General features: G+C 41.8%; 1 protein-coding gene and 1 long non-coding RNA gene across 16 annotated transcripts in view; both read left to right on the top strand.

Annotated features, from left to right (window-relative positions):
• Window positions 1-13298, top strand: part of KCNMA1 (potassium calcium-activated channel subfamily M alpha 1) — a 775994-nt gene extending 762696 nt beyond the window's left edge. For 7 of the 15 annotated variants that reach the window (XM_082408745.1, XM_082408748.1, XM_082408747.1 and 4 more), the window contains one exon: window positions 6847-13298. In XM_082408745.1, the coding sequence (XP_082264871.1) occupies window positions 6847-7001 (155 nt within the window). In that variant the 3' untranslated portion in view covers window positions 7002-13298. Of the gene's footprint in view, window positions 1-71; window positions 3778-3821; window positions 6827-6846 lie in introns of those variants that run through there. The other 8 variants (XM_082408756.1, XM_082408741.1, XM_082408742.1 and 5 more) reach the window with 6 other exon arrangements.
• A 7737-nt stretch (window positions 13299-21035) lies between these two features.
• LOC309604601 overlaps window positions 21036-25176 on the top strand; it is a 99200-nt gene continuing 95059 nt past the window's right edge. The window contains exon 1 of the long non-coding RNA XR_014230921.1: window positions 21036-21410. This is a non-coding gene — a long non-coding RNA (uncharacterized lncRNA). The remainder of the gene's footprint in view (window positions 21411-25176) is intronic.

Genomic DNA, 25176 nt, shown 5'->3' with positions numbered 1-25176 from the left:
TTTTTCCTCCCCATCTCCCCGCCTCTTCCCTTCCTTCTTCTCCACCTTCCTCCACTTTCTAAATTGCTCAGCGCAATGAGGCTGTCCTGCTGCTACCGCTAGACCCCTTAGAGTTTGTTTTGGTGTTCCTGGGTTTGGGGTTGGGTAATCTGGGGGAAACTTCTCTCCATCTGGCTTGCCTTTCAATCTGCACGTGGCCTCCCCGCCCACCTTGGTACCTTGCTCCAAGTCCAAAAGCATTTTCCCATCAAGAAACCCAGCTTCCTCCACTTCCCCCCATTACCACCACCCCAACCCAGTCCCCCATCAGTCTGTCCACATTTCTGTGTTTATCTTGGCAAGACCGACTAAATCAAGTGATGATGCCAGGTGATAAGCTTTTCTGGAAAACATTTGCAGCTATTCCACTTGGCAAACTTGCTTCTTGGTGAACAGTTTACCCCTTTCAATTTAAACCAGGAGGGTTATTAATGGTAAAAAGCATTGGTCTCCTTGCAGTTGGATCAGTATGACCCCCAAATTAAAGCTGTTCAGCTGGATGTATCAACTCAGTAGCCCACACCCAGTCATCTGGGGGTTGATGATTCAGTCTCTATATTACCTGGGTCTCTTCTCCCACCTGCCTTTCAGACATTTGTGAAATCCCAACCAGAGATTGGGCAGATAGAAGTAAATCCAAAATGTGTTTTTTATACAATCTGTTAGCAGCTCTGATGAGAGGACCTTGTGACGGGAATGGAGTGGGAACAGACTGTGACTTGTGATGAAATTTTGGGATTTTCCCTGGACTTCAGGCGTACAGTTGAGAGTTGATTGTACTTGGCTAATGATATATTCAATGATGAAAAAGGTATCATTATTACTTCTATTTTTTATGAGCCCAAACTACTATATTGTTCTTTCCTCAATTGAATGAAGAATCTCTTCCATGGGTTTTCATGTGACCCCAAACTTCTCATCCTTCTTTCAGGTTCTCTTAGGAAGGAGGCATACAAGGTTTTCATATGATGTCTCTCCTCTTCCCCCTTTCCACCCAAAAAATAAACATGTAGGTCAGGGTGGAAAGCGAAAGAGTTTTTGAAGAGAAAGGATGTGCACTTAAAGAGAACAATAGCTAGAAACTCAATTATCTGCACCATTCTAAAAGAGAAGCAATTTGTAAGCCATTCAGTTCAGTTTGTTTTAGGCTTTGAAAGGGGTGAACCTTAAGTAAGTGGATAGACCAGGAGGCACAGTGAAACCCTCTCAGCCTCAACACTCAGGTGATCATGAAATCAACATCCCTAATATCTGCTACCCAGGGTCCTTCCTGAAGCCAGTTCAAAGGGATAAAGAGAAACTTGGACCCTTATAGTTAGATTTCTACCATTATTGGGAGAGGTTTCAAATTCTATTATGAATATTACAGGTTATGACCCAGAACCTTACTCTCAATAGGTGCTCAATAAATATTTTTGAAATAAATTGACCTTAAAAATTCTTATACCTTTAATCATTTGATAAGTTATCTTCACCTCCTTGGCTTATCTTAGCCAATTTCAAGGAATGCCTGTAGATGGTTCACAGTGCTGTCATGTTGTTGGCACTTTCTCAAGCTGAGTACACAGCTTCCGAGAAAGGGGAACACCCCCGTAAGTTCAGTGAGTGGAGAGACTGACTCTGCCTCCCGCCAGCATCCTCAAGATCCCAGATGACCAGAGGAACCTTTTGACGGGCTCTTCTTCAGCATGGGAAAAGCCGAAAGGTGTCTGCATCCCAATAGAGACAATTAAATCAACCTGCCAGGTTCCTATAGCAACAGGCTCCTGAAGGAGAAAGAAGAGAGCGCAGAAACTTCAGGGCCTGCGGAAATCAAGACAGGGTAAAAAAATCAATGTCTCAATCAGCTTCTTTCAGCCCATCCCTGCTTTGTCATAAGATGATGAAGTAGCTGTGGGCACCTGTCACTAACTTGGTAGACTATCTCCCACCAGGAGATTGTACATCCATCACATAGGGAGGTGAGAGGGATCATCACCTACCGCCTGAAAGGGAGGAGTGAAAAGTCCACCCTTGGGGTGTCAGCTGGATCAAGCCACAGAAGAGGGCCAGGAGGGAGCAGTTGTTCTGCCTAGGGAATGGCAGCATCGGCCTTACAGTTAAAAGGGGCAAATAGAGTCATACTGGACAATTGCAAAGGAGCAAGACAGTTTTCATAAGTAAAAACTGCTCTGGTTCTGGCGCAATTTTCATTTCTGTGAAATAACCATACTTTGCCCATGGAGAGGAAAGGAGGCAGTATGTGTGGGTGGGGTCCTCTGGCGCCTTGGGGTCTGCTAGGCAGGGGGCGGGGGAAGGCCAGACTGGCTCTCAGAAGTGTGAGATGTGAAACCACACAGCGTTACCTTTGAAGGCTTGAGCTCCTTGTTAGCTCTTACTGCTCTCAACTGTTATCTCTATCCAAATGGAATCTTTCCCTTTCAAGCCCTTTCTCTCTGAACTTCAGCTTGTGGTACAGCGAGAAAAGGCCCAATTATTCCAAGTACCTTTGCTGTATCATCATCTCCCCTTTCATGCTCCCTTCTCTGGAGAGTAGTTAAGTGAAAAGGCCAAATCCCACAGCACTGACAACCCACAGAGCCAGCAGACTCTGTTTTCACAGTGCAGCCTGTTGCTGTGCTTCTGGGTCCCCAGGCAGTTATGTCAGCCCAGGTCTCAAGCCCTTCCCTGCCGTAGCCTATTCCCTTGGGATTCCTCATGGCTGGACGAAGTCCTGACCCTTGTTCTAGACCCTTGAATGTCAGTGATGAAAGTAGCAATGGAAGACTCAGATGGCTTGCAGGTGGGGTAGGGCCCCTGTGAAGTTGAAAGCCAATATTTCAGACACAAGTACCACTGAAGGGTGTCACTCCTGCCTCTCCTCCCCTTCCCAAGGAGGGCTACCCAACCAAATCCTTCTCCATCATCTCTGCTGCCAAAATCCCCTTTCTTCTGGCCAGCACCCAAGTTTATACACCTCAGTTCTCCACCCTAGTTTATCTGCAATCACACCAAAAGGTATCACCTATCCTTATGTCGTCCTTTAGCACAGAGAGTACTCATATCCATGCTGACCTTATACTAAAAACTAACAAACGCCAAGTGCTTACCATGGGCTAGACACTCTTCCAAGCACTTTATGTATATTAACTCATTCAATTCTCGAGATAACCTCAGATGTAGATGCTGTTAGTATTTCCATTTGAAAGATACAGGATCCAAGGGACAGGTTTATTCAAAGTCACCCAGCCAGGAAGTGCCAGAGAGGTATTTAAAACTAAAGTCCATGAACTTTATGCTATAATGCCCCCTAATATTACTAATAATACTGACAGTCTTAACAGTTCACATTGACTTACCATGTATGTGGATAAGTGCTTCATGGACACTAGCCCCTTTCATCCAAACAACACCATTAGGAAGGTCCATCAGCCCCATTTTACAGATGAGAAACTGAAGTTAAGATAAATTATGTAACAACCCGCTTGGAGCCACACAACTAGTACATGAGAGAACCAGATCCCCTTGACCTTAACCTACTGCTCTATGCCATCTCCTTGGTTACAGTGGATGGCTCATGGCATGGCTGGCCTTGATAGGTGACACCTCCCAATGGCAGTGTCACATCTCTCTGCAGTTATTTTCTGGGTTTGATCTTGTTCTACCAGATCACTTGCCACAGACTGTTGAATGCCACTCCTTCCCTGACTTCAGGCACTTCCCACAGTCTATTCACAGTGATGACATCATGCATCACATCTTCAAGAAGCTTATTAACAAATGGATTTCTTTTTCTTTGGCAGGGAGGAGGCCCTCAAAACCAGATCCATTGCCCTTCTCATCCTAGGGATGAAAATAAAGCCCCCCAGAAATCTTTTTGGCTCGTGGGATGAGGCAGGGAGAGGAGACCAGCTCAGGGATTTGGATCGACCCTGGACCACTTCAGCACTCACGTGAATTCCTTCCCTGAGTACTCTTCCTTAAGGCCAATCTTGTAGGCACCCAGTGGTGCGGCTCCTTTGGAAGGCACAATTGGATAAACCAAAGTGTCATTGTCATAGCAAAGCTCTCTCCATTGGAGCAGAATGACCGGCGGTCGTTAAAGGGTGGTTCCTCTCAAGCCCTTTGGGAGAAACACCTTTGCCCCTAGACATTTTAGTAAAATGCCCAGAGCATTCATCTATTTCCATTTCTTCAATATCATATCTAACCAAATCTCCAACAAAACAGCTGTTTACATCTTACGAGGCACCCGAATTAAAAAGCCTGTTTCTCAGGCATAACGAAAACCTCAGCCCGTCACCAGGATACACTTTAACACAACTCCTTTTTGTGTTGAAGCTGAATGGCCAAAACACAGGGAGAACTCTGCTTAGATTATATTTATGGCAAGAAATGTAAAAGGAAAGAGAAAGAAGCTTAAGTGGGGAAATAATGCTCTCTTTCTTACAAATAGCAGGAGGAAATTGATATTCTCTCTGCCGTGAAAGGTCAAAACGCCAACTTTGAATTGAACTGTAAAGACTAAATTCTGAACAATTATTCTCTGCAGCAGTTGTAAAAATTTCAGCATATTGCAGCTGTCTTAGGTCTTTCACCCAGAAGGCCTACTCATTTCCATCAGGAGAGTTCACTCTCCCTTCCAACCTGGCATGTCCAACCTAGCACTAAATCCCTTTGCAAAATCTGTCCACAGAAGGGCGCGGCCAAAATCAAGGGCAGCTCAGGCAAACAGCACAGACACTGGGTTCAGCTCTTCTGAAAATCATCTTTATACATAAACCATTGGAAAAAGTCATAGTTTGAAATTGTTTCAGCGGCCTGGCAATGCTTTTAAAACATGATAACCATCATACTTTACTCCTCTCTGAAAGGTTAGTTTAATCGTAGATCACAAAAAAATTGGTTTCCACAAATGCATAATGGTTCATCTGTGTCACACTTGAACTAAATGCTTTTTTAAATGGAGCTGAAATTATTTTGATGTGTACACAGTCCCAGATTTCTATACAACCTTTTTTAACCAGCCCATCAGGAACCTTGCCTCTAAAGCCTCATTAATAATTCAGATGTGCTGATGACTTTAAAAGATCTATGGAATTGAAGCTTAGAAAAAAAAAAGCTCTGCTTGACAAAAAGATAAATGAATGTAGAAAGAAGCTGTAGGAGTCTGGCAAGCTGTAGATCATCTCAGAACAGATTGTAACTTTATCATTCTGTCAGGGGGAATAATTTAAAGCACTTAATCAGTTAGCTTCACTGTGAGGATGTAGCATTATGAATTCCTATCGTCCAATCTGTTCAAATCAAAGTGAACTTAATTATAATAGGTGAGAGAGCCAGTGCAGGAAGGAGAGAGATGGGTGGAGAATGATCCAAGAGGCAGGAAGTTTCCTGGGGGGCGTAAACCAAGCTGCTGAACAAAGGTTAGTGAGTGAGCTTTCACCAAGGCTCATCCTGGCTCCAGCTCGGTGTCTACAATGGGGGCTCAGGGCACTGGACACAGCAAGAGGAAGCATGGTCCAATGAGAGACAAGGAGAGTGGTCATGAGCTGACCATACATACTGGATCTATAAATGATTAGCCATGCAGGGACACACACACACACACACACACACACACACACACACACACACACACACAGTCCTCTATCATGATCAAGCCAGGTGAGCAATTTTGTTAACGTATTCATCCAGGACCACTGACAAGGCAGTGATGAATTGTTCTGATAGGCAGAAAAGAAGGCCGGAGAGGCCATTGTCTCTATAGCAGTGGGTGTGCTTGAAAGCTTTTTCCCTTTTTCTTTACTTTTCCTAAGCTACTAAAATGAGGCATATGATTCTCAAGTTTGAATGCACTATTTGCCCCAGTCCCTTTGTATCTGTACACATGGCTGATTTCCCAGAAAATTCCAATCGTAGAAAGAGGCGGGGATGAGGGCTGAGTCTTATGAAATAGCACTAAACTGCCAGGAGGATGCTAGGCCATTTTCATCCTCACCCCAGCCTCTGAATACCCTGACTCAGCATTCTCTTTCAGCCATCTCTGGATTTAGGGTGGAAATGAAATGCCAAGACTTCGTCAAGCTCCCTTGTTGACAGCTTGGGTGATTATATTTGGTTAAGACAGTGCCACTAGGAATTCTTTTCATAACTTTATAGCAACATAGAGTTTTCTTTCTTGAAATTAAAGCCATCTCAAAAGCCTCTGAAAACATTGGTTGCTATTCTGATTTTTCACCCTCATTGACCAGCAAAAATCTGTGGGCTTACTTTAAGATCCCCAAAACTGGCTGCAGAAGAAACAAAAGAGTGGTATGATTGAGATATACCTTTAAGTATGCTTGTGCAAGCAAAGAAGGAGATCCTGCGTAAGATTCTAGATCACTCAGCCTGCGGAAGGGACAATGTCCCTCAGTTTCCACTCAAATCAATGGATGCACAAATCTTTCTTTAGGTGCAATGCCCATACCTAATATTTGTTATATTCGTCATCTCCTCGCCGCCAAAGCTTTTTAGGCCAAGAAAGGAACCCCAGTGAACACTGCCAGAGTTAGTCTTCCAACCCCTCTTTATTCTCTGAAGTCCACCCCTGGTGCCTCCAGGTCCCAATAGCCCACTGGTTCATCACTTGCTACGGGCAGCTGAGGCATGTTTCAGGTTCCGGGGTTCTCCCTACACTGCACTGTCTCTCTTACCAATTACTCACTGTCAGCTTCTCTCGATTACCTTTTTTGCATTTTTCAATGAACTTTCCAAAGTCTTTGCCCTAGGACTAATTAAGCTTCTCATTTCTCCTTCTTGTTCTCTATCCGTTTTGCCCTTTAGCAGAAAAGAAATGGTTTACAGATGAACCGGATAATGCCTATCCCAGAAACATTCAAATCAAGCCCATGAGTACCCACATGGCTAACCAGATCAACCAATATAAATCCACAAGCAGCTTGATTCCACCAATCAGAGAAGTTGAAGATGAATGTTGACTCCCAGGAGACCAGAACTATTTTTTTAAAGCCTGACAAACTTCATAAATGGTGACGTGACTTTTCTTCCTCTTACATGCTGAATCACTGGTGGAAACGTTAGGATAAGCAAGAATTGCAAGAAAAATAAAGTAGACAGATCTTTCTCTTTGCCTTGAATATTGCTTCCATGTATTTTGGAAAAGAAAATGATTTCATTTATAAATGAACATACTAAAATAGTCATGTATAGCCTCTAGCATTTTAAATTATTTTTATTTATTAGAAGGAAAATATATTTTTTCTTTTTTTTCCATTGTCATATATATTCCCTATAGCTAACAATGCAAACTCAAAAGGAATGTGGCCAGACTCCTTATGCACATTTCTCTTCTTTCTCTCTTTTTCTTTGAGGAGAATGATGGTCACCACCACAGTTAATTATAATTAAGGGAAATGGATTATTAAGACAACTTTAAAATGGTCCAATAATATAAACATGTATTTTAGTAAATTTAAAAAAGAAGACAAAAGAGGGCAGGTGAATTTCCTAGATGGGTATGTATTTTGGCTGTACTGACACCAGCTCTTAATAAATGGAAAGTTACTTATTTTCGAAAGTCATATTTTTGTAGTTTTAGTTTTCATCCTGTATTTCTCATCCTTCTGTTCATATATTTAAAGGGAAGACCTTCTTGCAGCTTTTCTACAAATGCCAGATCGGGTTTACCCTGCCAACTAACAATACCAGGAGGGTTGTGAGCATGCCTGGGACATGGAAGTTGAGGACCAGATGCACAGAAGACATTTCTCTGTTTGTTGTTCTAATGGTGGGGACTCCTTCCTACATGCTGTTATGCTTCTCATTTCGTATCTCCAAACCAACCAAGCAGTAATTGCAACTTTGGAAAGGTCTGGTGGACTCTCTCCCCATTCCCCAAGTCCAGGGCTTTTAGCCTGAAAGTTTGTAAAACACCAATGAATAGTTTTACCTAACCACAGGATATGATAACACATTCATGCTATTCACTGAGTTTTTGTGTAAAAGCCAGAAAAGTTCCATGATCGAGGAGATGACTTTTGCCCAGATCTAAATTTTGCAGGCTTTCCTTTAGTTGCTGGGACAAAACACACAAACTTGTTACAGCAACCTAAAAAATAATAACAACAAAAGGACAGCATTGAATGCACTTAATACAGACTGTTAGAAAAAGCCTTTGAAAATTACCAGCAATGAAATCTAATGTATCAGCCACTTCAAACTGTGGTCAAAAAGATTCTTCTAACCATCAGACACAATTCCGATGTCTCCGAGCTCTGCTGTTGCTTGCATGCTCAGTGTAACGGCGTCCCAGCAATTGTTCCATTCCAAATGATTTTCAACTTCAAAATGATCAATCTTTGATAGAAACATCAGGATCTCTCTGGAGCAGCATGGATGTGATAGTGATTTTTATTTTCTTAAAAATGTAAACTGTGGACACTTGAAGAAACCAAACTCACCAAAATATCCCCCAAAGTCCCATGCTATCTATTCCATTAGGCCATGACCCCGTGGTACGTAGTATGTTACAGCAAATCAGATCAGAGCCAAGCAATGAAATCATCATGAAAACATAGGTCCACTAAGTACTCCAATTACCAACGTAGGCAAAATGAGCTTCCACCTCTGTCCCGTCCCTGCAGAGCCAATGTAGTTGTGTTTCCACCTTGTAGGCGTCGTCCTAAAGTGACTTGTCAGACTGTGGTTACCCTGTCGTCACATTTTTGTAGAATTAGTTCTATAAAAGTATCGTGAATATAATGTATGTCCAACTGGATTGTTGAAAAATTACTTATAATCAATCACTAGTCTACTCAGCAGACTAAAATGACGTCAGCATTCTCTTCAGGCTTATAAACATTTCTTGGTTTCCAACAGAAGTAAAATGGGTTTGTGGGGCGAAACCCTTGCTGAGAGTTGACAACTTTCCTGAAAGCTAGGCCTTCTTCTACATAACGATTTTGTATTGGGTTCACCTTAGTACATCAATCCACGCTCTTCTTTCCTTCATGAACCCTAGTGGGTTCCTGATAACTTGATAACCATTTCTGAATTTGTCTTAACTATTTGGTCTCCTCTGGCAGGCACTGGTGGCCACCACCTAAATGCTCTTCCATTAGAGGAAGTTAGGCCACGGTGTCCCACGCCTGCTACCCTCTCTTCCCCATCTCTCCAAACCAATGCACACTGGAAACAGAAGTACAAACTCCATGCCCTTTATGGCTAGAGATTTGAATCTAAACATTTTTTTTTTTTTTTTTTTAAACCAAAATGGCTAAGATAGTTTCCTGGAGCAAGGGCTCCCCTCCAAACACCAATTGGCAGGAATCCATTTTCTTCTAAGGTAGAGCAAGGTTGTGCTGTTTTGCCTTTGTAATAATGAATTGTTTGGGGCCGGAAAATGAAATAAGGCATTTTTTAAAGGGAGTATACAAAACGACTGGCTGGTGGCTCCTTTGGCAAAAACTGGTACCCAGTAGACGGAAAGTGGAATGGAAACAGAAACGAGATCGTAAGATCATTGAAGGGCTTGAAGGAATGCCAGAGCTTCCTGATTTGTTTCTATTTGTTGAGCCTTCTGGCCCTGAGGGAATCCTCACCTCACCACGCTCTGACAGACCTATCTTCCTGGCTACATTCAGCACAGACCAAGGATGGCCATCATGGGTATAATCCATGTTATAAGGCTCTGAGGTCCCACCCCAGTTTAGGATTCCAGAAAAGCCATTTTCCCAAATTAGTAACTCAAGTGCTTTGGGAATCAAACTCACCAAGAGGCTATTTTAAAAGCAGAAAGCACCTACTGATAAAAGCATCGTCACCATCATCATCTTCCTCATTAAGAAAACTTTTGCTTTCATCTGAGCAATTTTATATTTTAAAATAGCCCCTTGAACCAAGATAAAACACCTTCAATAAAAGTGGTTGTGACTAAGTCACGTTGGGGAACACCCAGAAGCTCTTTCCTTCCAAAGCTTGGGGCATCTTATAATGTACTTTGTATAAAATTTAATTGAGGACTTTAAATAAACAGGGAATTAGAACTGTTTGGTTAGGATTAGAAAGGGAGAAAGTGAGAAGGCATAAGAACATTGGGGATATTTTCATGTTGAAAAGCGAAGAGTCCAAGTTTCCTACTTATGGTTGAATACGAGGGTTCACAAGCTACATCTGCAAATAGCTAGCTATGCACTTCGAAAATGTTCTTTCAACTCTCTGAGTCTCAGTGACCTCATTTGTAAATGAAAGTGATTCATCTAGATGACTCTAAGGTCCCTTTCAGATCTGAGAGGATGTGCTATGAGTTAAAAGCGGGGGGGGGGGGGGGGGGGGGAGCGTGGGAACAAGCCAAGCCCCTGGAGACAGTCTTGTCCTGTACTAGAATAATGGTCCTTCTTGCTGCACCACCCAAGCAGTCCTCCTGAGGGTAGTGCCTTTTCTGCTCTGGACACGTAGCAGTTATGTTCATTCCTCTGCTTTACATTTGGAAGTCTCCTTAGGTTCAAAACGCAAATTTCAAAATTCAAACTCACCTGAATCATGTTGATCCGATCTTTCTGTGTGTTCCTAGGGTTTTCTTCTCAGTCTCATCCTGGCCTGCCTTTTTTATTGGCTCAAGGCTCAATTTCCATCAATCCCTTCATTTCTAACCCATATCTCCAATCTCCAATATGTAGTTAGAGGCTCACAAGCCCCAGATTTCTGCAGTTTTCCTCATTTTTATTTCCACACGTGGATCTGGGCACTAGGAAGGTATCAGTCTTACTTCTCACTTCATTTCCCGTCCTCTGTTTATTTGATTTTTTTTCCTTTCATTAGTACACCAACTATTTCTTTGCTACTTACATTCATAAGTCTAATTTTCATCTACCATTTTTCTTTGTCAAAGAGAATCTCAGTTTAAAAACAAGGAAGGAAGAGAGGTAGAAAGGGAGAGAGAGAAAAAAAATCAAACCAATTGCGACGTGAGTCACCTTACTTATAGGCGACTAAACACATCATTCAAATTGGACATGGAATTCCAGTGCAGAATCCGTCCATTTACTATGGGGAGCAGAGGGAAAGTAAGATGAGACTTCAGAGAAGGGGCTAGAAAGTAAATTGTCTTAAGGGCCAAGCTAAGAGGTTGAGGCTTGCTCTAGAAACTCATGGAAAGCCACTAAATGTTTTAAACACAGAGTGACAAACACCAATATCTGTGCATTTTTTAGGTTGTATATTTTGCGAAGTCAGCTCTTCCTGGAAGTCATCAAGAGCAGATATGCAGAGTTGAACATTTTCTCAGCAGCATGGAGTTCTCAAGGGTGCAAACTCCAAGTCCACAACTCAGCACATGAAGTCCTACCTTCTTCAAATAAATGTTATAGATCCTACTACTTGTAGAAGGTCAAATGGCAGGGTAGGGGCTGGTTTGGGGTCTGGTTTGAGGGCTGGCTGTTGGGGTCATTGGCTGTAGTTCTGGAAAAGGTTCTTTGTGAAAGGAACAGTTAATTGGGACCTCAATAGAGGAACCCTGTGGAGGAATAGGAAAGAATGCGGGCAGCTGAGAACTGTTGTGTTAATTAGTTCAAAGTGGAAGAAGCTGAGCACGATTTATAAAGGCAGGCTTTTCAGGCAAAAGGCATGGGGAAAGTGGAGCTGAGAGGAGGGCTACGGAAGGTCCTGTGGATTTGGACGTCAGAACCACAGAGGTATGTACACAGTGGAGTGTATGGCTGGGTTCTCTGAAGGAGGAAGGGTAGGTGTGGAAGGTTTTTTGAAGGCAGAAAAACATGGGGGCTACAACCATATTTTTTTAAGGGCTAAAAGGAGCAAAATAAGTAGGTACTCCTTGGAAAAGGAGACCTAGGGTACTCCAGAATCAGAAAAATGGGAAACCAGAGATGGAAACTTTAAGAAAGAGAGGGGGGGGTCATCCATGAGGTTGGAAATGAAGGTGTTGGAGATGGCGACTCAGAAGTAAAAGGACTCACTCAAAGAGGGCAGGGACTTTGCTTGTTTGTTTTATCTCTAGAGCTTGTCATGAGGCCTGGCTCCGGGTGGGCAGTCAGTCGGTCGCTCTGTGTTTCTTTGGATGCCGTAGGCGATGGAGGTTGGATAGGACTTCTAGGTCACTGGAGAAGGATCGGAAGAGAGGGATGTTGAGGTGTGCTTCTTCTTTTGCCTCCCTGTTCATGTCATTCCATTGTTCCTCATCTCCACACACCGGCGGCTCTGGTTTCAGCGTTCCTAAAACAAATGCAACAATCCCTTTGCTTTAGTGGCTTTTCTGGACGGGCAACATGAGGAGAGAGGGTTTTCGGCTTGGTGAAAATCAATCTTAATTGCTAGGTAGATTTCAAATTTAAAAAGCTTTCCTTTGGTCTATTTTTTCCCCTCGAGGACTTCTGTGTTTCTTCTCCTCCACCTTGCTATTCAGCAGAACAGGGACAAAAGTGACACCAAAGTGCTCCAGTGTGCCTGCCTTAGGAAGCTTTCCTGGGCCCGCTGTTGATAATCTTAGATGGAAATGTCCACACGGCACCGTCATACGCCCGCCAGAGCAAACTAGAGCGTCCGTCACGTGGGATTCAGGGTCAGTGTGAGAAAGGCAGCCAGCAGGTAGGGGAGCCCTGCCAACAAGGTTGATGGAGCCCCACTTCCACACTAAACCAAAGCTCCCCCTGCCCCGGAGCAGCCTGCTGCCCTCCCTTCCTTCCGCTGAGCACAGCCTGAGACACATTTGACCAGAACTGCAACATTTCAAACACGAACCAAGGTCTGCCTGGAAATCCTAATTAAAAATGTTCCATTCCCAGGTGACACAATCACATCCTGCCTAAAACTTCTGGCCCACATTCCACCACCCAGATGCTGAAAAGAAACCTTCCCCCACTTAACACCAAAACCTGCACTCAATGTTTCTTCAGGGGACAAAGAAAAAAAAAAAAAAAAAAGTATGCTTATATAGAGGTCAGCCTACGAGTTCATTAAGGAAAAAGAGCGTGGCTTATTCATCTGTCTTTCAGACGTTTGATTGTTGGCATTATGGTGGTGGTGGTGATGGTGATGATGATTGATGATGATGATGATGATGGTAATGATGAACTTCTATGACCTAACCGGATTGGAAGAGAGACTAAATGCTGGTGCTCTGAAATGATCTCCTCAACTCTGTCATCTGTAACAACCAGTGATAACTCTCTTGTCTTGTAAAAAGGGTTTGTACATAACTTGTACATGGTTTCATTTTGTATTTTTCGCAGATTAAAAATTTATGTATTTGTGTTCTAAAATGGCGAGCGTGCCTTGTGTCTCTGTAGCACCCACACATCTGTGGGGGGGGGGGGGTGGAGTCTCTGAGTTTCCATCAGGTTGCTGTAGCTCTCCCTGAAGGCAAAGTTGTGGACTGATAGGAGGCCTGGGAATGGCCTGCCATTGCCTTTCCAGCTTCGAGTGTGAACAGAGCCTTGCACCTCCAAGGAGACTGTCAGTGGGTACCAGCCCAAGACAGCAATGGATGGTGGGGGGGAGGAAGAGCCGCTGTCATTAGATGTGGTGCCTGGGAATCAATCCCTCCAGGGTCACACCATGGCCAGAGGGCCCACAAGCTCCTGCAGAAACCTCCAGCATGCAGGTTGCTAAAGAAATAGGCAGCCTTCAGGTAGGCCCCTGGAAAGCTAGAACGTGTCTGTCCTCAGCCACCTGCAACCAAGCTAGTTACCCTTTCCTGATATCTGCATAGTGAAGCGGTGCTCTTTTTCCTTGCATTTAGCTTATCAAGGCAGCCTTTAGAAGTTTTGATTCATCCTGCCCCACACTCACCCCCACAGAGAAATCAATGAAACTCTATCGCAAGGCAAAAGAAGAAAGACAATGACAACAACAACAAAAAACCTCTTAAAAATTGGTGCTGTGGTCTCAGGGCCGTCATTTAAATCATCTTCAGAATCCTAAATTTGAACTCTTTAAGGGAGGCCGGACTCCCAGAGTTAAGGCTGGTCTAGCCTGGAGGAAAGGAGGGAGCTAGAGAATGGAGAAAAGCCACCCAAGTTGTATGTATGTGATGTGTATAATGATTGGCATTTAATGTATTCTAGAGATTGTCTCATTTGTTCCTCAGCCACGTATTTACTGAATAGCTATTATGTTCACATTCCTCTACTGGGAGCTGGGGATACAACAGCGAGCAGCATCATGACCCCACTCCAGTCTGGGAGGGGATAAACAGGTAGTAGTCATGTATTAAAAATTAACCTATAGGGGTTAGTACAGTATGTCATTGGGAAGGCATAAGAGAAGCACTTAGCCATTTCAAGAACAATCTACCAACTGACTGCTACTTTGAGAAACAAATTCCTATTCTACATAAGCCACTACCAGCCCAAACCAGAACTCATTCCCAGGGGTCAGCAAGGCAGGTTCACCTGTCAGAATGTGCCAATTCCTGACAGTCTTTGGACCCTGGTTTCTCAACTTGCCTTCTCCGATATTTGCTAACAAATCTGAACGTTGTTGGGGAATGTAATTGCAGAGCATATGGTCCCCATTAGTTAGGCAAACTCCACTGCCAAATTTGGCTCCAAGGAAGGAGTCTGCACAAAGGATGAAGTATTAGGAAGAGATCGACAGTGACAGAGAAAGCAAATGAAAGAGATGAGACAGTGAGTTACAAAATAGCAGGCTCAACATACCCAGCGCGATGAATGTGGAACATATTTTTCTATTTGTTGAGAACACAATATATGTGAATTTGTGCTAAAATCTCCCTGTAGCAAAAATCAAAGTAGACCATTCACCAGAATCAATGTTAACTGCTTTGCAACGTCAGATAAGATAGATTCTGCCTGGGAGAAAAACTGGGGGGAACAGAATAGACAGGGTGCAAAGGAAATAAAGCATGAATGATATCAAAATGTAAATATGGGCTCAGGACTATTTTAAATGTTAATGGACCAGGGCTTTGAGAGAAGAAACAGAATCTCATGCTTACTAATCTTTCACATTCAGAGAGTCTGAAAATGTAGGCTAAGAATCAGAGATAAGAGGTCCCCTGAGACCTGGAAAGAATGATTGGACAAGTGGGGCCATGGGGTATCATCAGGCAGAAAGCAGTTCCCCTGCCCAGTCCAGCTTCTGAAAACTGCGGAGGAAGCAGGGCTGTGCCTGTGCCCAGGTACATCCTGGCTGCTTGGCCTGGTCTTTCCAAAGAGCTAAAGTAGGGGTCTCCTCATTCACTGCCCACCTCATGCACCTTGGTTTGACAGATTTTTTTTTGGTAAGTCATCATTTCTTTTCTTTTTTTTAATTGAAATATAGTTGATTTACAATGTTTCAGGTGTTTAGCAAAGTGATTCAGTGATATATACATACATATATCTATGTATCAAAGTGATATATACATACATATATGTATCTATATCTCTATATATCTATTCCTTTTCAGATTCTTTCCCATTATAGGTTATTACAAGATACTGAATATAGTTCCTTGTGCTATACAGTAGGTCCTTGTTATGTATCTATTTTTTATATAGTAGTGTGTATCTTTTAATCCCAAATTCCTAATTTATCCCTCCTCGCCCCCCTTTCCCCTTTGGTAACCATAAGTTTGTTTTCTATGTCAGTGAGTCTATTTCTAAGTTGACAGATTTTTTTAAAAGCAAGTTACCTTAATCAGGTCTTTCTGAAAATGACCAACTTTGTTTTTGTAGAATCAATAAGCTCTTTCTTTGTCCTTCTGTTTCTTTGGTTAGCATACTATTTAATTCAATTGCATACTACAATAACAAGCACAAATGTTTCAGTTGGCTTGGGACTGCTGGTAAGCTCAGCTGGTGAAAGCACAAGGAGCGGCCCACAAGGCATGAAATGTCAGTGTACCATGGGCAGCAGTGAGCATGTTGACAGGGGGATGGAGAGGAAGCAGCAGCTAACCCAGCTAGTTGATAAGTAGTGCTCGGTTAAGAGGGCTTCTAATAGAAACAATTGTAGGTCTCTATCAATGAGAGCTGAGTTAAATGAATTTATTCATACATTCAGTGGAGTACTAGACACTCAGTACAAAGGATGAAGTAGATTTATGTATATCGGGTTGGCCAATTATGTCTTATAGGCCAAATGTGGCCTGATGCCTGTTTGTAAATCGAGTTTTATTGGAACATAGCGATGCCTTCTCATTATGTATCATCTCGAACTGATTTCCTCCTGTAACAGTAGAGATGAATAATTACGTCAGAGATTGTATGACATGTAAAGTCTAAAGTATTTACTATCTTACTTTTTACAGAAAAAATTTACTGACCCTCGACCCATATTGCATACAGGGAGAAAATAAAACATATAGTCAGATCCCATTACTGTTAACTGATTAGGTCTATTTATATATTCATTAAAATTTGGAAGAAAATAAGGTCGAGCCATAAACAATGATTGTGAAGTTAAGGCAGAAGGCAGAGGGGAAAAATTAAGAGACCTGCGAGGGACTATTGCTTTTCACTTTATACATTTCTGTTTTGTTTAGGTTTAGGTAGATTAAACATGCATAACTATCATCAGGAAAAGTGCTTAAGACACTTCTTTTTAGGAAAAATGAATGTATATGGGCCTAAGACCACAAACGATGTAAGTAGCTTTATCGGGATGGGAATGAAGTTCTGTTCACTGAATAGACCTTTCTAGGGCTCTGCATTTCCTAGTTCCTTATTTCTAAGTGTCCTATATACAGCAGGCAAGTATGAGACACGGTGACGTTTTCTCCTCCCTTCAGAGCTTGCTGTAATTGTTGGGCTCTGGACCTGCCAGGCTAGCAAGCATGTGTCTTATTCCACCACAAACTGTTCCTCCTGTAATTGCATACCCAGCACCAACACAGCACCCTGGACTGAGCTGCCGAAATCCAAGCTCCAAGGCTACCCTTTTCCATAGGCTTCAACTTGGCAACACTGGCCTTGATCATGGCCTTATTCTGTTTTTCAGTTTTTTTTTTTTTTTTAAACAAGGCATCTCAAGAAATGACATGCCTTTCTAGGATCCTTTATCCATTAATTAATTAAAACAAAAATTATTAGTTAATCATAATAGATCATACATGTTAGTTGCACACATGTTAAATGTATAAAATTAAGTAAACAGTGAAAGTAAGTCTCCCTCCTATTTCTCAGTCACCCAGCTCCCCTCCTTACGGACAATCATGGTTAATAGTTTCTTCTTCATCCTTCTAGAAATAGTTTATGCATATACAAGCATAATCCAAGCATAACATGCTATATACTTTATATACATTCTATATAGCTTTTTAAAAATAATATGTATAGATTATTTTTTAATCCATCCATCAATCTTCCTAAGGGCTACATGGTATTCCATGTAAAAAGTAATTTATTTAGCCTTTCTCCTACTGACAAATATTTAGGTTGTTTTCAGTCTTCTTCTATTTCACCCACGGCTTCAATGAACATCCTGTGCATATATCTTGGTGCATGAATGTGAGCTTAATAGTAGGGGAAATTCCCAGAACTGGAATTGCTCTGTCATTTTAAAAAACATTTAGTTGTATTAATATTGCCAAATTATCCCCCAAAGGAGGTGTCTTAAATCATAATTCTACCATTTATCACTGAGTCCCAGGTTTTCCACACCCTCTTCAATGTGGGATATTAACCAGAATGATTCTGACTACAAATAACAGAATACCTGGCTAAAGTGGCTGAGACATTCCGTGTTTAGCCTCTGATAAAATGGAAATCCAGAGGTGAGTTGGTCACAGGGTTGGTTGATAACAGGAATGAGCCATCTTTACCAAGAGTCTCGGTGTTTTCCACTTTTGTGCCCTGCTGCCTTCAGCAGGTTGGCAGTGTCTGTGCTCATGGTCAACAATGGTTGCAGTTATTTTAGCAGCCATGTACAGACACAACAATATCCTGTGAAGAAGAGGACATTTTCTCTTGTGGGACTCTTCAATATAGAGGAAATATTTTCTAGAGAAACCCAGTACATTTCCCTTCAGGTCCTATTGGCCACAATGGGGTTCCAGGCCCACACCCAAAACAGTAACCAGAAACAGATCTGATAATTATGTGTTTGACTTAGACTTTGGGCAATTATGGTTTATCCGTGTTAGACTGGCAGGTGAGGTCACCTGCACCATACATGGGGACAGGTGTAAGAGGAGAGGATTGACTGGCATGCAATATGAGGGAAATCTGGGAGTGATGGAAATTTCTGTGTCTCAATTATAGTGATGGTTGTGTGCTTGTATAAACTTGTCACAATTAATGGAATGCACAGTGAAAATCAGTGCATTTTATGGCATGTAAACTATATCTCAATAAAATTGATTAAAAAACAAAAGACATTATAAAATGACAGCAATCAAAACTGTAGTGCTGATGCATGACTTGAAAGACAGAGTAAAGAAATAGAATAAAGAGGCCAGAAATTTCTCCCAAATATCTGGTAACTTAGAACAGGATAAATTAGTGGAGAAAAGGTGGTAATTCAAATGATATTGAGTTACTTGAGTAGTCATGGGGGTAAAATAAAACATCATGCCTGTTGAGAATTAAATTGTTGGAGTCCTAACCTCCCCCCAAAAGACTTGTTGGAGTCCTAACCCCTATAACCGCAGATTGTTACGTTACTGGGAAATAATGTCATTACAGATGTAATTAGGTGAAATGAAGTCACATTTGAGTAGGGTGGGCCCCTAATCTAATATGACTGATGTCCTTAGAGGAAGAGACAGAAACACAGATGGAAGATGGCCATGGGAGGATGGAGGCAGAGAGTGGAATGATCAGTCTGCAAGCCAAGAAAAACTAAGGATTATTGGCCACACCAGAAGCTAGAAAGAGGCAAGGAAGGAGTCTACCCAGAGTCTCAGAGGGAGCCTGGTTCTACTGATACTTAGATTTAGGACTTCTAGACTTCAGCACTGAGGGAGAATAAATTTTTGTTGTTTTAAGTCACTCAATTAGTGTTACTTCATTATCATCCTAGGAAACTAATACTAGGAAACTAATACAAGACTTATCTAACTCTTTATGCAAAAAGTAAATTACTTGCAAGATGAATAAGGTCTGGATCTGCTGTGCAACACTGTGTTCATAGCTAACAATATTGTATTATATACTTAAAAATCTAAGAAGGCAGATCTCATGTTAAGTGTTCTTACTGCAGTCAAATAAAAATAACTAACCAGATATAAATAACTGAAGAATTAAAAAGAAAAAGTAATAGAAGAAAATATGCCAGGCATAAAAAATAAATCTCAGATTGAAAGGCATTTTAACTATGACACAATATTCAAAGGCATAAATTAAAGCTGTAAATAACTAAATTACTTTTAAAATAGTCATATCAAAAATAATAAAATATTGTATATAATAGCATAAACCCATTTGTCAAAAAGGTGATGATGTTTTTATTTCTGATAATCACAAACTGGTAAATTGTTCCAAATGTTCCAATGAGAACAGCTAGGAAAGCTACCTATCTACCTATCTATCTATCTACCTGTCTTTTTCAAAGAGAAAATGTTTGCTGAGGGCACTGGTGAGCGACAAAGACAGTGACAAAGGTCAAGATTTATCATTATATTTAATGCTTTTTCATGTAATTTTAAATAGATTCATTTTTAAAATTTCATATTGTTTATGTTTGTTTTTCACATATAGAGATCCATATACATTATGGTATATTGACCATATATCCAGTGACTTCCCTAAATTTACTTGTCAATTCTAATAATTTGGCTTTATTCCTTTGTGTGTCCTACATACACAATTGTATCTGCCAACATGGGAGTATTATTTCTTTATTTTCAGTTATTATACTTCTATTACTTTTTTTTTTTTTTTTTGTCTTATTGCTTTAGTGAATACCTCCTGTACAGTGTTTAATAGAAAGGGTATAGTGAACATACCTGTGTTGTTCCCAATACCTGGGAGTATATATCAATATATCACGTTTTCTTTACCCATTCATCTGTTGATGGACACTTAGGTTGCTTCCATACCGTGGCAATTGTAAATAATGCTGCTATAAACATTGGGGTGATTGCTGTGCTGGCTTTTTTTTTGACTTCCATTTGCACGGAATACCTTTTTCCATCCCCTCACTTTCAGTCTGTGTGTGTCTCTAGATCTGAAGTGATTCTCTTGTAGGCAGAATATACATGGGTCTTGTTTCTGTATCCATTCAGGCACTCTATATTTTTTGGTTGGAGCATTTAGTCCATTTATATTTAAGGTAATTATTGTTATGAATGTTCTTATTGCCATTTATTATTGTTAATTGTTAACTGTTATTGTTTTGGACCTGTTAATTGTTTTGGACCTGTTTTTGTAGGTCTTTTTTTTCCCCCTTTTTTCCTTCTTTGGTTCTCTTCTCTTATGATTTGGTGACTATCTTTAGTGTTATGTTTGGACTCATTTTTCTTTTTTGTATGTGTATCTATTACAGATTTTTGGTTTGTGGTTACCATGAGGTTTTTGTATAGTAGTCTATATATGTACATGATAGTTTTAAGTTGCTGCTCTCTTAATTTCAAGTGCCCCTGGCTGGGTTGGTTTATGGGCGCTGCCTTGTGTGAATGCTGCTGGCTGCTGGTTAGTGGGGCCTGGTCACAAGGCAGCAGACTGTAGAACCTCAGGGGGCTGTGGGGCTAGTGCTGGCTCACTGGTGGACAGAGTCAGGTCCAGAAGACTCTGGGGCTGTTGCCCCCTCCACTGGTGGGTGAAGCCAGGTCCTGGGATTAGTGCCAGACTACTGGCAGGCAGAGCCGGGTCCTGGAGTCTGGCTACAGGGCCCAGGGGTCCCAGAGCTGGTGTCAGATCACCATTGGGGGTTGGGGGGCCTGGTTCCTGACACAGTTGAGTATGGCATCTGGGGTACCCTGAAGGTTGTGTTGGCCTGTTAGTGGGCAGGGCCAGGGCCCACCTGGTCCCAGGACAGGGTCTGGCCTGCTGGGGGATGGTGGTTTTCTTGCATCTGGAGTCTGCCCCCTGGTGGGTGAGGCTGGTCTGGGCTAGAGCAGGCTTCCTGGAAGGCAGGGCTGGTGCTGGCCAAGTGGTGGGCGGAGCTGAGTCCTGGCCCTCTGGTGGGCAGGGCCGTGTCTAGGAGCATGTCTAGAGGCAACTGTGGCCTATCTGCTGATGCATGGGCCGCGTCCCCACCCAGTTAGTTGTGAGGCATCCCAGCACAGGCACCTACAGGCTGTTGGCGGGGTCAGGTGTCAGCGCTAATGAGCAAGAGGGAGGAGCCCAAGAGAGCGCCCTGGCACGAACTTCCACGCATAGAAGGAGCTCCCAAATATGGCTGCTGCCAGTGTCTGTGTCCCCAGCATGAGGTGCAGCCCCTCTGCCCCCACCATCCCACCCCTCCAGGAGACCTTCCAAGACTAGAAGGTAGGTCTGGCCCAGGCTTTTGCCCTGGGTCCCAGGGCCTGTGAGATTTTGTGCGTACCCTTTAAGAGTGAAGTCTCTATTTCCTCCAGTCCTGCGGGGCTCCTGCAATTAAGCCCTGCTGATTTTCAAAGCCAAATGCTCCGGGGGCTTGTCTTCCTGGTGCGGGACCCCTGGGCCAGGGAGCCCGATGTGGGTCTCAGAACTCTCACACCTGCGGGAGAACCTCTGCACTAAAATTATCCTCCAGTTTGTGGTCGCTCACCCCGGGGTTGTGGGAATTGATTATATCATAAGCCTGCCCCTCCTACCACGAGATGTTGACTCTTGAAACTGGGTGATGGATACATAAGGTCTATTACACTATTCTGTTTATTTTTTATATGTTTGAAATTCTCCATAAAGAAAACTTAAATTTTTTGACAACACCAAGTTTTAGTAAGGTTTTGGAGTAACTAGTACTCATAGATACTGGTAAGTCAGGAGATTGGTACACTTTTCGGTAGAAATATAGCAATCTCAAGTATATTTGAAGGTGAGCATAATGTACCACCAACCAGTTCTTCTTCTGCATATATGCTATAGAGATACCCTCACAGATATATACAAGGAGGCAGGCAAAATACTTTCAAAGCAGCACAGTTTTTGCATGTGCAAAAAGTTGGAAGCAGTGTAGATGTCCATCAACAGGAAAATAGATGGATTGTGGTATATTCATCAAATGCATTTCAATAGAGCAGTAAAAGTCAATGAACTGTAGCTATGTAAATTAACCTCGATGATGCACAGACACAATCTTGAGGTGGAAAAAAAAAAGAAAACAGAAAAAAGCAAATTTTAGAAGGATCCATTTATTTTATATAAAGCTTTAAACATATTTAACAATGTTATGCTCACATACATAAGATTAATTACAGATGGTATAAAATTATAATGAAATGCAAAAGAATGGCTGGCACTGAATTTTGGATACTAGCTACTTGGAGAGGAGAGGGAGGAAACGTGTTTTGGGAAATATACAAAATGGGCTTCAAATGTATTGGAATTGCATTAACTGTTATGCTCGGTTTTACACGTTACACCAGTGTTTATTTTAATATTTTATATCATTTTTTTATGTCTGAAATTTAACAATTTAAAAATGTCAAAATATGTGAAGGAATAAAATAAAGGTTATAAGCTTGGTGGGGTATGAGCACAAAAGAGGAACCATAGACCCAGCCAAGGCACTCATAGGAAGCTCCCTGATAAGGAGATATTTGTCTTGAAGGATGAAAATGAAAAGAATGCTTTCTTCTATGAGACAGAAACAGAAAGAATGTTCAAAGTAAGTTGTGTGATTGTTTTCTTGGGCCAGCAGGCTAAATTGAGGCAGCTGACTTTTTTTTTTTTTAACAGCCGAGGAGCTAAGAATGTGGGTTTTTTTTCACATTTTTTTTTAAATGGTTACATTTTAAATGGCTATATAAGTATTTATATAATGTCCTCAGTTTTGCCTCTTGGTCCATAAAGCCCAAAATATTTACTATCTGGTACTTTAAGAGAAAGTTTGTTAATCCCTGGAACTTTTTTAAAAAATGAAGTATTGTTGATTTATAATATTATATGAGTTTCAGGTGTACAGCACAGTGATTCAGTATTTTTGCAGATTATACTCCGTTATAGGTTATTACAAGATAATGGCTCTAATTCCCTGTGCTATACAGTATATCCTGTTGCTTATCAACCCCTGAAACTTTAAATGCTTCTTTCCTAGTAATTCCGGGTGTATCTTCCTGATCATGGGACAGAAACAAAAAAACACTTTTAGTGTAAAACTTCTTATGGTCTCAAGGGAGTAAATGCAGGTTTATATTAGTTGCAAAGCACCGAAATATAACTTAAACTACCTTAAGCAAAAAGAGTGAACTGTTTGATTGTGAGACTGGAAGTCCAGGGTAATGGCTTCAGGTGCAGCATGATTCACATGCTCAAATGCTATCATAAGAATTTTGTCTCTGGGTCCCTAGACTCCGCTTTCCTCTGGGTTGACTTTATTATCAGGTAAGCTCTCCCAACTGTGATGGAAAAGACAGCCAACAGGAGCCCCAGGCTTATAATTGAGCAGCTGTGCAAATTGTCATTCATGATTGTTCCAGGAAAAGTCTGAGGATACATGTTCCTTATCCTGGATCAACCGTCCACCCCTGGATCTGAGGGCGAGGGTGTCTCTTTGGTTAACAGGGCCCAAAAGTGTAGGAAAATTACAAGACTTTTACACAAGAAGAAAGAATGGGTTCAGATGTCCCCTAAGCACTGGATGGCAGATACTATTTTTGTTTACCCCACAGCTATTCCACCTTTACTACCCCTCCGGCTTCAAGATCCCAAGGCTGATGATAAACTGACTTTCCTGCTCTTTGGGTGTAATACATTCTTCACATACTTCCTATTTAGTCTGCTCACTTTTTGATGCACCAAGTATTTGGATCAGCTCTGTTTTGTTTTCACTACGTAGTTTTGACTCCACATTTGCCATCTCCTTGTAACTCAATGACTTTCTTGCTTAGAGTTCTTAGTAACACTTTTGAAAATTCAATTCTTTAGATTGCTCCTATTCCATCCATATTAGAAATTAGTGGGAATTGTGATACACGCATAAAACCTACAATGAACTGATACTTGGAATGCCTACAAGACGAATAAACCTTTGCCTTGCCATATTTTCAACATAAATTAAAAATTTCCGATGGTAATCCACTCCTTTAGCCAGTTTTACCAAAGTCCAGTTCCCAGCTAGCAGTAGGACTAGGGAAAGAAAAGAAGGAGGTGTGGAGGTAGAAATATTCTGCCACATTTATAGTGAAATCTGGCTAAAGATTGTTGACCTAAAACAAATAGACTGCCAGTTATTTCTCCAGCAAAAATGAGTTTATTTGGGATCAGCAAAGGATTATAATTCAGGGTCTGCAATCATGACGAGTCAAGTACAAGTCCCCAGTGAAAATAAAAAGAACGCTTTTTAAAAAGGGGAAGAGGGGGAATTCTCTGGTGGTCCAGTGGTTAGGACCCTGCACTTCCAATGCAGGGGGCCCAGGGTTCAATCCCTGGTCGGAGAATTAGGATCCCATAAGCTGCATGGAGTGGCCAAAAAATTAAATAAAAAGGAAAGAGGAAGTTGAGAGGGCTATAGTAAACAAAGAGCCCATTGGAGGAATTGAGAGTTCAAAGTATAGTGACTTTTCATTGGTTGAGTTGTGACAGTCTCTCATTGGCTGAGCTCTTGCCAGGCAAGAAGAAGAAGCATTTCTTCTTTCTGTTGGGCTCTTGTATCATCATAGGACATGAGAGTTTCCCCTTCTGGCCTCCTGACGATTCTAATTGAGGTTTCTGTTTATTAATGTTTATAAGGCACACTTCCTCAATTCTACATAACAGAGTAAGAGTGTTCAGCCTTCATTATTGTCATTAATATGCCATCTGATTGGACCATATAGTCTTTCCCATGCCAGGGAATTGGCATGGGCAAAATTCTCAGGTCCTGGTACTCTCGCTTAAAGCAGGAATTCTATCTAAATGATAGGTTTTGTAGAAAAAAAAAGAAAATACACACAAGTCTGGACTACCTCTGGCGTCAGATTTGGAGAAGAGATGTAGAGATTTCAGAAAACTTTCCCATTTGGACTGAGCCAGACTAGTCGTGGCTACAGAACCAACCATTAGGCAGCCAGCTGCAAAGAATACCTGCCAGCAACTCTCTTCCCAGCACCTGACACAACCACCCCCAGCC

The sequence above is a fragment of the Balaenoptera borealis genome, assembly GCF_965194805.1.
Source record: "Balaenoptera borealis genome assembly, chromosome: 10".
Taxonomy (NCBI): domain Eukaryota; kingdom Metazoa; phylum Chordata; class Mammalia; order Artiodactyla; family Balaenopteridae; genus Balaenoptera; species Balaenoptera borealis.
Note: the sequence above shows the minus strand (reverse complement) of the source record. Positions and strands in the feature narration are given on the sequence as shown.